This window comes from Macrosteles quadrilineatus, unplaced genomic scaffold (assembly GCF_028750875.1).
Source record: "Macrosteles quadrilineatus isolate MER2022 unplaced genomic scaffold, UCM_ALF_1.0 Scaffold_1__1_contigs__length_201487025, whole genome shotgun sequence".
Classification (NCBI taxonomy): domain Eukaryota; kingdom Metazoa; phylum Arthropoda; class Insecta; order Hemiptera; family Cicadellidae; genus Macrosteles; species Macrosteles quadrilineatus.
In genome coordinates, this window is record NW_026542594.1 from 148,303,577 (window position 1) to 148,316,124 (window position 12,548).

Here is a 12,548-nt window from a genome sequence, read left to right on the forward strand (position 1 = left end):
GTCTGCATGACTCACTTGTCCCGCGCTGCAGAATCTTCATCCGACTATACTTGTGACTGTGATATAACTCTGCTCCTGTAATGTTTCTATCACTGCTGTGACTGCAATGTTTTATTAGATGCCTGCCATTTCTCTGGCATACGAATCTCCAGAGTCGGACATTATGAAACGCCAGCCTCGCGATCCGTACAGGGATAACTTGGTCAACCACAGGTGGGAACCACTTGTACACTACATGTTTTTTTCTTTATTTTTTTCAAAAACGGAATGCCTGTATGTTTTTTATATTCTTTTACATATCTTCATGTTATTCAAAATCCCTGATAACATTTTTTTTACAATTTCACTTTCTCTTCTGTTGAAATCTATTTTTAAAGGTTAGCAAACATCATCTTTAAAGTGTTTTAACCGCAAATTATAAATTATACTTAACAATCAATAATTTCAACTATTCATCTAACATTTACTATCTCTTTGCCTATTATTAAATTGAATTACTAGTTTTTTACAAGAAATTTGTATAATTAAATTGTTAGAAAAAAAATAGCAGTAGTAAAACTAAAACTTAATCTGCATTATCTTATCAAGTTTGGGTTCTGACAGGAACATCACAGAAATAGAAAACTTCAAAATTTAATAAAAGTAAATTACCATTCAATATTTGTTTTGTTTTACATTGTTTTTTATTTTTTGTTTTTTATGCTTAAATATTTTAGTTATTTTTTGCTGATTTAAATAGAGTTAGGAAAATGTAGTGTCTAGATAGTTGAATGTTTATATTATATTATAATGATATAATTGATATACAGTACAGTAATGACTATTGAGTATACAGAACTAATGATGTGACAGAGTGATTTTGTATTTGTGGTGGCCCTTGTGACCGAATGTGTGGCTGTAGCATGGCTGTGTGGGGCATGAATACTTTCGTCTCTATATTTATGTGATCGGTTGTCAATATGTTTATGTTATCACAATTTTTTGGCACTCTTCCTTTTTAAGGTAAGTATTTCTTTATGAAGATATTTAACATTCATTTTTTATAGTATTATTTTACTTTGATATTGTATTTTCTCTTTTTGTAGCTTTCAAGTACATTTTTGATGTTTGTAAATATAAGAATGGTTTTTGTTTTCGAGTTGATTATTTAATTGGAAATTCGTCATTTTATATTGAGTTTTTGTTAATTTTTTAAAAATCTTCTTAAAGGCAACCATTGAAATTTAGACTTAACTCTACTTGAGTCTTCAATTGCAATTTCCAATGATTTTTATTGGCAATTCAAACAGCCTATTAAGAATTTAATCCAGTCAATTTTATTTTTTTCTTAATATTGCATAAGAATTTGGGTATGTTGCCACCCTACTGGTTAGGGTCTCAGACTTCGGTGCGCGAGGGACGGATTCAATTTCTGGCACATACTCAAAACTTAAATGGATTTGGACTACTTTTTCTCAAAAGCATTTAAATTGAATTAATTTATAAATTGTCACTGGTATAGACAAAAGATTAAAAAAGGGACCCGTTTTTGTTAACTGTTTTAGTGAGAACTTTTGTAAAATTTACAAAAAGTTTTACTATCTTAACAGATTATTTTCTTCTGGCTTCAGGAATGTGTGACATAAAGGACCACTTTATCTTTGATTAGCAATTTCTTGAAAAGCGTTGAAGCTTAAAAACCTAGTGTATAAAGGAACGATTTTGCAATATGTTTGCTACATTGGCCTAGAAACCAGTATAACAGTCACTGGGTAAACTGTACCTCCTCAGTATGTACGAGTTTAGTCGTCTCGTCTAGTTAATGAGCAATGAGAGTAAATACATGGGCAGTCCAAGTGTTTGGTTTTCTATGCACGGCATTTGTTCTTATTCTCAAAAGAGTGATTCTTTATAACTTTGTGTTAGTTATAAAATTTCTTATGTTTTTCACTGCATGCTGTTTTAAACACTTATTGAAATTTCTATTGTTTTGTATTCAGGGTGAGCCATTGTAAAAGATTTTTGCTTAATTGTGAAGTTTTGTTTGAAAAATATTTTATTGCCTGACATAACTTGTTTGTTTGGCTTGAAAATTAATTAAAATCTATTGTCATGTAGCGAGATTTTGTCTTCGACCGTCTTTACATTGGAAACTAAACAGATATGAATCAAGTTATTTTGGTACAAGAGGGTGAATAATGCCAAGTATTCTGCCACTGTTGTTGTTAGATTTTCATTGGTTATGTATCAGTAATAATAGCATAATAATGAACCCCACTATGGAGTTGAAGGCCCTGTCCCAACTTAAATATCTTAATATAAATCAATATTGCAATATCACAGTGTCGCTCTGTAGACACAAGCAGCTGCAGTGTTTTCTATTTTTATTTCACCCGACCGGTTGACGGCCGACCTCGGGGACCCTCTCGCGGGGGAGGAGCGCCTAACGACATCCCGCCCCGGGCGCTAATAAACCACGCGACGGCCCTGCTTGCCATCCCAGCTTACTAAGATGGCTTATGAAACTTTTTCTCCATTAGTTTCCAATGTAAAGATAATAGATCCATTGTTAAAAGGTGTTGTGCTTTGTATTTAAAATACTGTTTTTCAACAAGAAATTGTCTAAACCTTAGATTCACTCGCAGGAGTGCCCAATGGCCATATTCACAAGTTGGTTTGTGTATTTGTGTGATGACACACTCACTTCCGCTTGTTCAAAAACATCTGGCTCACCCTTCATAGTTATTAAGTTATTATATTTGACTATTGATATAACTAGACTTTCCATCCCCATGTTAAAGTTTTCACAAGTTTTAAAATCAAATTGGACATAGTTGAAGTGAGCTGCCGACAGAATGCGCTGATAAATGAGTGATTTCTAATGCAGACTTTTAACCAAATCAAATGTATAAAACAATATATTGTAAGCTATTCATCTTTTATGTCATGTCAACTATCTCAGTAACAAAAAAATTTAGAAAGAGGAATTTTAGAAACTAGTGTAATCTGTGACTTGCTTACAGAATTACAGGTACCTATGTTCGTTTTTACAAAAAATACCTGGTCCATATTGGCGGGATGTTATACTTTAGTATCCGAAGTCAATGTTATTATGCTTTACCTGACATGCTAAGGGTTTTCTTCAAATACATTTCTTACATTGCATCAAAACATTTGGAGGAAAGCATTTTTTTCAAACGTTCAAGATTTAAAAAATATAATAGCAATCTGTTATCTGTTCTAACTATTAGAAAATAATTGTAACTTTTAGACATATTGAGTTCTTTATACAGTAATATTACTCATTAAAGGTCCTAATGTTCAGTTATATGTATGTTGGTAACAACGGTTCTAAAGAATCGAAGAATTCTAAGAATTTGTTTTATTCTTAGAAGTTATTAAATAATAGGTTTAACAATGTATAACAAAGATTTTGTATAAATAACCTCTTACAATTATGCTATGTTTCTTGATACAGGAATAGAGAATAGCCTTTTAAAATAGCTCAAATGCAAATTTTCATGGAGTAATATCTTTCAAGTGAATGTAGCAAATATAGAAAACTTGTGCATTCATCGAATGTCTTCCAATATATTTGTATTATCTTATAATCAAACTTAGGAAGGATGCCAATTAGTATCTTGTTTTGTGTCTTTGACATATAAAATAAGTGTTGCTTTTAACATGAATATGAATTAGTTCATCAAACTGATATCATAAACCAAGTTTTACAAGTGGTTTAATTGATTCAATGATTACAGGTTGATTTCAATGGCGTATGGTCAGATTGGTATGATCCAAGCTGCTGCTGGTTTCTTCGTCTACTTTGTCATCATGGCTGAGAACGGCTTCTTGCCGTTGACACTGTTTGGAATCCGTAAACAGTGGGATTCAAAGGCTGTCAACGATCTCACAGACTCATATGGCCAAGAATGGGTAGGATTTCCAGAAAGTTTGTTATTTTTTTTTTTTTAGAAATGTGTTTTTGATTGATTTCAAAATATGCTAACAGTTTATATGGATTCAGAAAGCCCAACTAAAACGATTGAAATCAGTGAGGGATAAAATGTGCCATGCTATGTGCTATTTACTATTGAAAATAGTAAATTAAATCCACCTGCTGATGGTACCTTAGCGTTTTTTATCATGATTGTGTGTTTCTTATTATGTTCCGATTATTTGTTGAACAATGAATGTGTCAAATAAAGTGGTATGTAAGAGTTCACTCAGCTAAAAGTTGTAGTGAATAGAACCACACCTTAGTATCTTTTAAGTTGTGCAATGATTTTTAAAGATCATTTTAATTGTTTAACAAGTAGTTTTTTATATAATTATCATAAATCTAGGCAAAAAAAGAAATGTTTTGGAAGTTCTTTGCCACTGAGCTATGTTAGCATACAAACATAATTGTTCTTATCTTGATGTATGTGTTTTAGACATACCGAGACCGCAAGGCTCTTGAGTACACGTGTCACACCGCCTTCTTCGTCTCCATTGTTGTAGTGCAGTGGGCTGACTTGATCATCTGCAAAACAAGGCGAAACTCCATCATCCACCAAGGAATGAGGTACACCCTATCAGAGTCCTTTATGCCTTCACAGGAATCAAAGATATTCCTAGGCCTGTAGATGTCTAGGTTGTGTAACATCTATTCGTGAGCGATACACCGGGTGTCCGCAAATGAATGGGTTAATTTTATTCGGTAATAAAAATGCATAAGCAACCATTTAGCTTATTGTACATAAAAAAAATCACGTACTGTAAAGTTTTCTCCTTACTTGCTAATAGGTATCCACAAGCCCTTGCCCTTAGTTTGTGTACTGAAATGTTTTTTTTTTTTTTACAACTTGAGGAGAAATTAAACTAAGTTAAATCTGAAAAACTAGGAGATTATTGTGTTGGCCCACTATTTGTATCGGTCAGTTAATTTTTTTTTTTAATTTTGGGTTTCTTTGTTTATTTAACTTATATGAACAAACTTGCCGACAATGGTGGCTGAAACAAAACCAAACCATGTGGCCAACACAACCAACACTAGAACAACATTATGTTGAAAGGTGAAAACATGGGTTATATTTAAACCTAAATAATCTTTTGTGGACACCCGGTATTAAATTTTAAAACAACATATTTTGTCCATCATGAAATTGTCGACAGTAATCTGGCCACTATTATTGGTAGAAAAGAACTCATTCATATAAAAATCAATGAAATTGTTGATGAAACTTACATTGAGAACTTATTAAATTCTTTTCAGCTTAAAATAATTGATTGTTACACCTGTTGTTTTCAATATAAAAAAATTTATTCCAAAGCAGTTGTAAATTGTTTGTAAATAAATGCAACTGTTCAGGTTTCCTACGTTTCAACCACAGTGTAAAATATGGATAGCTTTTTTCACACTGTACACACTTTCATCAGACCTTAGGTAGCGTCATCCAGAGGTCTGGTATGTGTAAAGGTATCAACCAGAACAAAGGTAATTTTTTAGTTAACTGTTCTTACTAACTATTTTCATCCAATCAACACAATTAAAAAAAAGAAAGTATTTTGATAATATTTCAGTGGTTTTCTTTTCAAATAGTTGTTTTTATCAATTATTATATCAAATCACTTGCTGTCAAAAATTGGTTATACTTAGTTATTTTTCCATATGCCTTGTCAATGTTTTTAAGATTGGTTTGTTTATACCAATATTAAATAAAATTACATTACTATTTTATGCTTTTGAGAATATCTTTCCATTTTTTTGTTTTTTTTTAGTACCTTGAAAGCTACTAATGCTTTTATTATGAACATAATCATGCATGCACTTTTGTTTCTAACTCGTACTATTCGTTGTTTAGTTTTAGCCATAACTTGACATGAATGTTCCAGGAATTGGGTCCTGAACTTTGGTTTAGTGTTTGAAACAGCTCTTGCAGCCTTCCTCTCATACACACCTGGAATGGACAAAGGCCTTAGGATGTACCCCCTAAAGTAAGTCGTGTTCCAAACACACGTCAGATGTAACATTTATTACATATGCTATCAATGTTTCAGAAATTGGGCACTGAACTTCGGTTTAGTGTTTGAAACAGCTCTGGCTTGCTTCCTTTCATACACACCAGGAATGGACAAAGGCCTTAGGATGTACCCTCTTAAGTAAGTCAATTCGGTTTGGTTCTGGTTTGGTCCTGGTTGGCTCTGAGTGCTGTCTTCTTGTATGTCTTTGTCTTGACTTCTCTGCATTCCTAACGCTTGTAAAGGGAGTACTGTAGTCTGTATTTAGGCTGGGATTCTCTTGTTGGTGGTGTTGTATATTTTCGTACACTAATGATGCTAACTGTTTGGGTATTTACACTACACTAACTTAACTGCAAATGGTTTAAACGATTGTGGTAAATACTGCGATCAGTTGTCAGACTCCTAAGCAATACTATATTCCCCCCTTGTAACTTCCTAGTAGTTTTGTTATGATTTGTACTTTGGTTTGTTCTAGTTCAGTTTGTTTTGGAAATATTTGCTATTAATTAAAAATAAACTAATCCGTCCAGTTTTGAAATTAACATAATATAAGGGTCTTAGTTGTATTGCTAACTATAAACATGATAACTACCACTTATAAAAAGAAATCATACATTTTTTAAGTAATCTCAAACATAGAATGATTATAACAGCCAAATTTATTTGAGTCCTTTTAAAATGCTTATAAGATTATAAAACATGAATGATAATTTTGTAAACTTTGCTAGATACAATTCAATATGTTTAAACATCAATTGGGTAAACAAAACTTCATGAATAAAAATGTTTAAATTACAACTATTGTTGTAATAAAATGGCTTTGAATTATGCCGAAGATTTTTCTAAGATGTTTTTGTTGGCTGTTTTGGACATATTGAAGTTTCATTTTGTTTGCCCCTTAATAGCAAAAAAACACAAATTCTAAGTAGTGGACAGGATTGAACTTTTAGTTTGGAATGAAATTTTATTTACTTCTCAATTTTTGGGACTGGAATGGGACAAGATATTTCTTGCCATTTAAAGTGTCAAGTAAAACCTGTTTCAAATGGCATTAATGACAAACAAAATAAATTGCCAGTCTCTTTACACTGTTAAACTAAGAATGTGTAAAAACATTTAGATAACAATAATTATTTTCAAACAAGTAAATTACATATTATTTGGTGCAATTTAACTGTAGAACACAAGTTTTATTACAAAAACACAGGTGGCTAATCACAAACGGGTATTTTGGCCTACCATCCCAGCACTTAATGTAACTGTAATAACTATACTATACTAATTATAAAGGGTTCTCGTGTCTTCAGCGATCACGAAGACGTCACATTGGTCATCCGCGATCACTGACTCTTGGAACAAATCCTGTCCCGAAAAAAATCCCGAATTAAATATAATCCTGCCTGATGTTGAAGAATATTATCCTTACCATTTACAATTTGAATAAGACCTAACTCCTAAAATGTTATCGTTTCAAATAAAGTAAAATAACTACTGAAAATCCATATTTATACATAATATATCTTAAAAGTTTCAAAGAATAAATGATTTTCAAACTACCAATGAGTTTGTTCAATATGTTGCTTTGTTTGTGTCAGGGGTGTCGCCAGTTGCCTCGTTGCAGAGTACATTGTCAAATTTCATTATCATCACATTATTGTTTCATCATTTTTCATAAATTTTACATTTTTATAAAGCTACATTTTTACTTGCCAGCTTCAACAGCAGCTTAGCTAAATGTTGTCATTTCAGGGGCAGTTTGGTTGTTGGTTGCCACACCACAACATGGGGTTATCTTTTCTTACACTAGTTTTCATGAGATTAATTCGTATTAGTTTGTCTTTTCTCTAGCTTCGCTCTTTTTATAAAATATCTGTCCTGCAGCAGCCAGAATACGTCACCTTAGTATTGAGTTGGATACTGCTTCAAAGTTTTTCACATTTTCATCCTACTATCTCACTTTTTTCAAGTTATAAATGAATGCTTTTTACCTCTCTATTTCTTATTATTTTGCTCTTCACTGGTATATTTCGCTTTCATACTACTGTACGTACAATCTACTCTTATCAAGCTCGTAGTTTTGGACTAGTCTGTAAGTTAACATAAGATTCTAAAGTAGATGTTAGATAACATTTTAGACTCCATTGTTACAGGTTTTGTTGTTATTGTTTCTAGAGTTTTTGTTCCAGTTTTTAACCATGTATGTGTTTATTAATTGTGTGTATTAACCCCTATCTGGATTGAGATGCCCTGTTCCTCTACATACTGTATTAAGTTTGGGAAAACATGTTTTTGCTGTTCAATCTTGGACTTTGTTTATATTTTTTATTACAATTAATTGTACGTTTTTACTTTTTTTACTAAGAAGCCTGGCTCAGTGTCATAGAATTGTGAAATGGTGTTTTATCTGTCCCCACACTCTATACGTTCATTACCAATAACAATAGATATTTATTATTAATGTCATCAATAACAAAAAAAAAAATTGTTTTCACAAAACCACAAAAAATTTCAAATGTTTCACATTTCAATTGTGACTACTGTAATTTTGTAATCGTCATTAAAAGATAATCAGTTATATTTCTTTTGTATTTTATAAAATAAATAGCAATTGTGATAATAAAGTATAAATATTTTATTTTATGGATTTAAGGTCAAATCAAATGATGTTTAAATGTAGCAAGTAGTAACATGACTCATAAAATATTTTAAATAATAAGTAATGAGGAAATACTGTAACTATACAATTAATTTTTTGTCTTTTATTATCCCCTGGAATGCTTTTTAAAATTTAACAATTTTCAACCATTAGATCCCTAAGCTACTGCTGTAATGACAGATGCTAACCACTAGGCACTGGGTATCTGTATTGTAATTAAGGGACTCAGTTTAGCTAAGGGGTTCCACAGTAATAATCCTTAGGCTCGTATGATAAGTTTGTCCAAAAATTAATCAATCCAGTTTGGTTTAACTGCCTCAGTACAGTATGTATATTTGTACAAACTATTTATAGCACTCTCGTTTTGTTAAAACTTTAACATTTTTAAAGTGATGCTCAAGATGTTTTTTTACTGTAAAGTTTTGTAACAAGAAGTTCAACTGTCAACCCATTATTTTAGGTTTACAACAACATTATAAATTACGTTTTTTCTAAATTTATTGATTGATTGTTTAATATCTTTCTTTAAAGATTTTTTGTTGGTTTGATAGTATGATGACTATTTTTATTCCAGCATACATTATTCTAATACTGTATTATATAAAAATCACAGAAGCAGAAAACCCAACAAATTCTCAAAATTATTTAGCATCAACCAAATAATACAGTTGTTTTATAGTGAAATTTAAATAATTTGAATGCTCCAGTAGCCCACTTGATTAATAATAGTATATTTCATAACAAGAGTAGAAAGTGAGTCATTACATATTTGAGATCATGTTTGAAGTGCGAGATTTATGGAGCACTCTAAATGGTCAAGAATATGTATAGACCCACTTTCACACGTGTTTTGGACGTTTTTCAATACACTACAAAGAATAATATTTTTCTTCATTGCAAAACTCATAGAATTTTTTAGCTTATGCCTTCAATTCAAAGTTAATATTTACTTTAGTTGTTGAAAATTTAAACAGTTGATAAAACAATAACTAATGTTTGAAGTTGTTGACAGTGGACAATTTTGAGTTGTAAACAATGTTACTTTCGGTAGTAAACAATAGACAGTTGTTGAAAATATGATGTTTCGCAGGTTGTAAACACATAACTAAAACAGCATAACTCGTAGAAGTGTAGTGAATAAAAAAATACTCTTTAACTTGTGTTATACTAACCAGATTATGCTAAAATTCTAAAACATTTTTATTGTAATTGTAGGTTTGTCTGGTGGTTACCAGCAATACCCTTCATGATCTCTATCTTCATATATGATGAGGTGCGACGTTTCTACCTGCGTAGAAACCCTGGTGGCTGGTTGGAACAAGAAACCTACTACTAGAGAGCCTGTGCCACGTTTTAGTAGGCAACCTTTAGGGACAAAACAAGTGCTACAACAGTGCTAGTGCAACATCCCACTCCTTAACACCTATTGCAGCATTTATTAGGTTCTTCGTCATCATCATCATTTTTATTATATTTATAGATATTATGTCTTTTATAAAATGCGAGAGAGGACTCGCGCGAGTTGTTCGTTATGATATTATTTTTTTAAGTGCCAGAATACGCAAAGTCTAAGTTGCAAAAGGTGTTGACGTTTTATGAGAACAAATTACTTTTATTTTAGTCAGTTGTAGAATACCATTGTCGTCGGTGTCGGGCTTGGCGCCGAACCCACGAGCCATGAAATGGCCTCGCAGCCGACTCCCCACATCTGTTTTTGAGTCCAATATTTTTGGATCATAGATGTAAGGAAGATATTAATAAATTATTGACTCTAATGTAAGAATTTAACGTAATATACGATAACAGATTATGTAGAAATTACATATTAATCGCAAGTTATGAGTTTGTTTATAAATATATAGAAAGTTAATGTTTTAAAATTAGTTCTTTAAAAATATTTTAAAAAGTGTTGCGCGCGTGTTGAACCATTCCAAGTTACGGCAGGAGTCCCTCCCTCTTGCTCAACGTAGTGTGAGGTCGTCAGTCGTCACACCATTCCACTCTGCAGCATCCACTCTTGCTTTCTCTGTCACACTACCGTTCGATAAATAGATTTTAGATGTATATTTAGGTTAGTTTGACCGTGTTGTTACAAAGTACTTCATTGTTCTTTTAACTGAAAACGCTATGGAAATATGTTACGCTAGTAGACGAATACCACTTTTAATAATTGCATTGTAAATATTTTAAAACAGTCCTTTTATTTTGCATCGTTTGCGAGTGCCCGTGTGACCCATATTTGTTGAGAAAAGAACGATTTAAACATGTTCGCATGTTAAATTATACATAAACAGATGTTCATAAAAAATAATGTGTATAAAAGTTGATATTCATTATTAAAGTGTAGTAACAACGTGTTAAATATTAATACCGCAATCGGTGATCTAAGATTCGATGGTGTCATTGCAGAATTTTTTCCCCTTCAAAATAAGTTGGTTTCGCCGCCCCACTATATATACTATTTAGTGACAATAACCAAAGTACCCGATTTCTCAAGAATGAAGTGAACACAAAACTGCCATCTTTATTAATGTTCGAGTGAGTGCTGACGTAATGCCAATATATTTCAAAAAATAAAACGAAATAAAAACCTTAATACAAATTGATTTATAATGTTTTGTTGATATTTCCATGTTGTTGTATGTGTTATAAAATATATAGTTGAATCTGTTTATCTTAATTTTAATGATGATAGTTTATTTTGTGTAGTGGTATTTCCTAACTGTTGTTATTGACAGAGGTGAGTTCTCATACTTGTGCTGGCTTTCGAAATGAACAGACACATTTATTAATTTGCAAACATTAAAGAGTTTTATAAATATGTTTTGAAATGATTTTCTTCTTTCCTTCCCATGATTCCATTATTTATCCACACCAAGAAAAAAATTCTTTACATTGTATATTCAGTCAATAAATGTTAAACCACTAGTTGAACTACGTTTTCAAATTAACTTTGTTGATATATACAATAATATCACCCATTAACCTCCTTACCAATTAAGTATACATATACCAATTAAGTTCAAAACATCTATAAGTGTAAATATTAACATGTTTTGATTTGTTGGGCAGAGAGGAGGTAAATATTAATGATTGTGTTAACTGTCTTGTAACACAAATAGATGGAATAAAAGGTACATACATACAATAAATCCCTCAGTTGGGTGGTCCCACCTCAGTGCCAAGCTACAGCAAATCAACTTGTATGAATATGTTTTGTTAAGAGATGGTAGCCTGCTCAAATGTGCACATTTGTATTTGTAAAGCAATTATGTTATGATGATTTTACCTAAAATAAATTACAATTTTAATGTGAAACAAGCGTTTTTACCCAGGTACATAATCTGTTGACAATATATGAGGGCCGAGTAAGAACGAAGTGGAAAAACAATTGAATCCTACCTATATTAATTCTGTTAATATTTAAGACCTGAAACAAATATTACTTTCATTAGATTCAGGGTTGCGAAGACAGCAAGTAACCTATTATATTCATTAGTTTGTTTAAACTAATAATTATTGTACTTTCTTAGAAATTTTTGATTCCAACCCTTATTGTAATTTTCAATTCTCTCTTAAGCTGGGTTTTCCTAGGGGCGGAAGCGGAGAGAGGAATGCGGAGAGCGGAAAAGAGATTAACATGGTGTTCTGCTCTGCTTCTAGGAAAACAGTAACATTAAATTACCTAAGACTGTTGGAGTCCGCTCTCCGGTCTCTACTTCCGCGCCTAGGAAACCCGCCTTTACCGTAATCTGATTTAAGTACCAAGTATCACTTACTCTGTGGTACCAAAAGCAGATGTTGTATTCACCATCAGGTGCAATAAAAAAAAAACTTTTAGTTGTGATCGCTGCTATTTCTGTAAGCATAACCCAACAAAATAGCTTAAACTCTGTCTGAAATGTGA

The 12,548-nt window shown here is 31.9% G+C and overlaps 1 protein-coding gene across 10 annotated transcripts in view; it reads left to right on the forward strand.

The window, feature by feature from the left end:
* Positions 1-11,472, forward strand: part of LOC128986991 (sodium/potassium-transporting ATPase subunit alpha) — a 102,685-nt gene extending 91,213 nt beyond the window's left edge. For 5 of the 10 annotated variants that reach the window (XM_054407697.1, XM_054407671.1, XM_054407679.1 and 2 more), the window contains 4 exons: positions 3,741-3,915; positions 4,416-4,546; positions 6,022-6,123; positions 9,857-11,472. In XM_054407697.1, the coding sequence (XP_054263672.1) occupies positions 3,741-3,915; positions 4,416-4,546; positions 6,022-6,123; positions 9,857-9,977 (529 nt within the window). In that variant the 3' untranslated portion in view covers positions 9,978-11,472. Of the gene's footprint in view, positions 1-118; positions 214-3,740; positions 3,916-4,415; positions 4,547-5,856; positions 5,959-6,021; positions 6,124-9,856 lie in introns of all 10 variants that reach the window. The other 5 variants (XM_054407655.1, XM_054407635.1, XM_054407688.1 and 2 more) reach the window with 3 other exon arrangements.
* Positions 11,473-12,548: the final 1,076 nt, after the last annotated feature.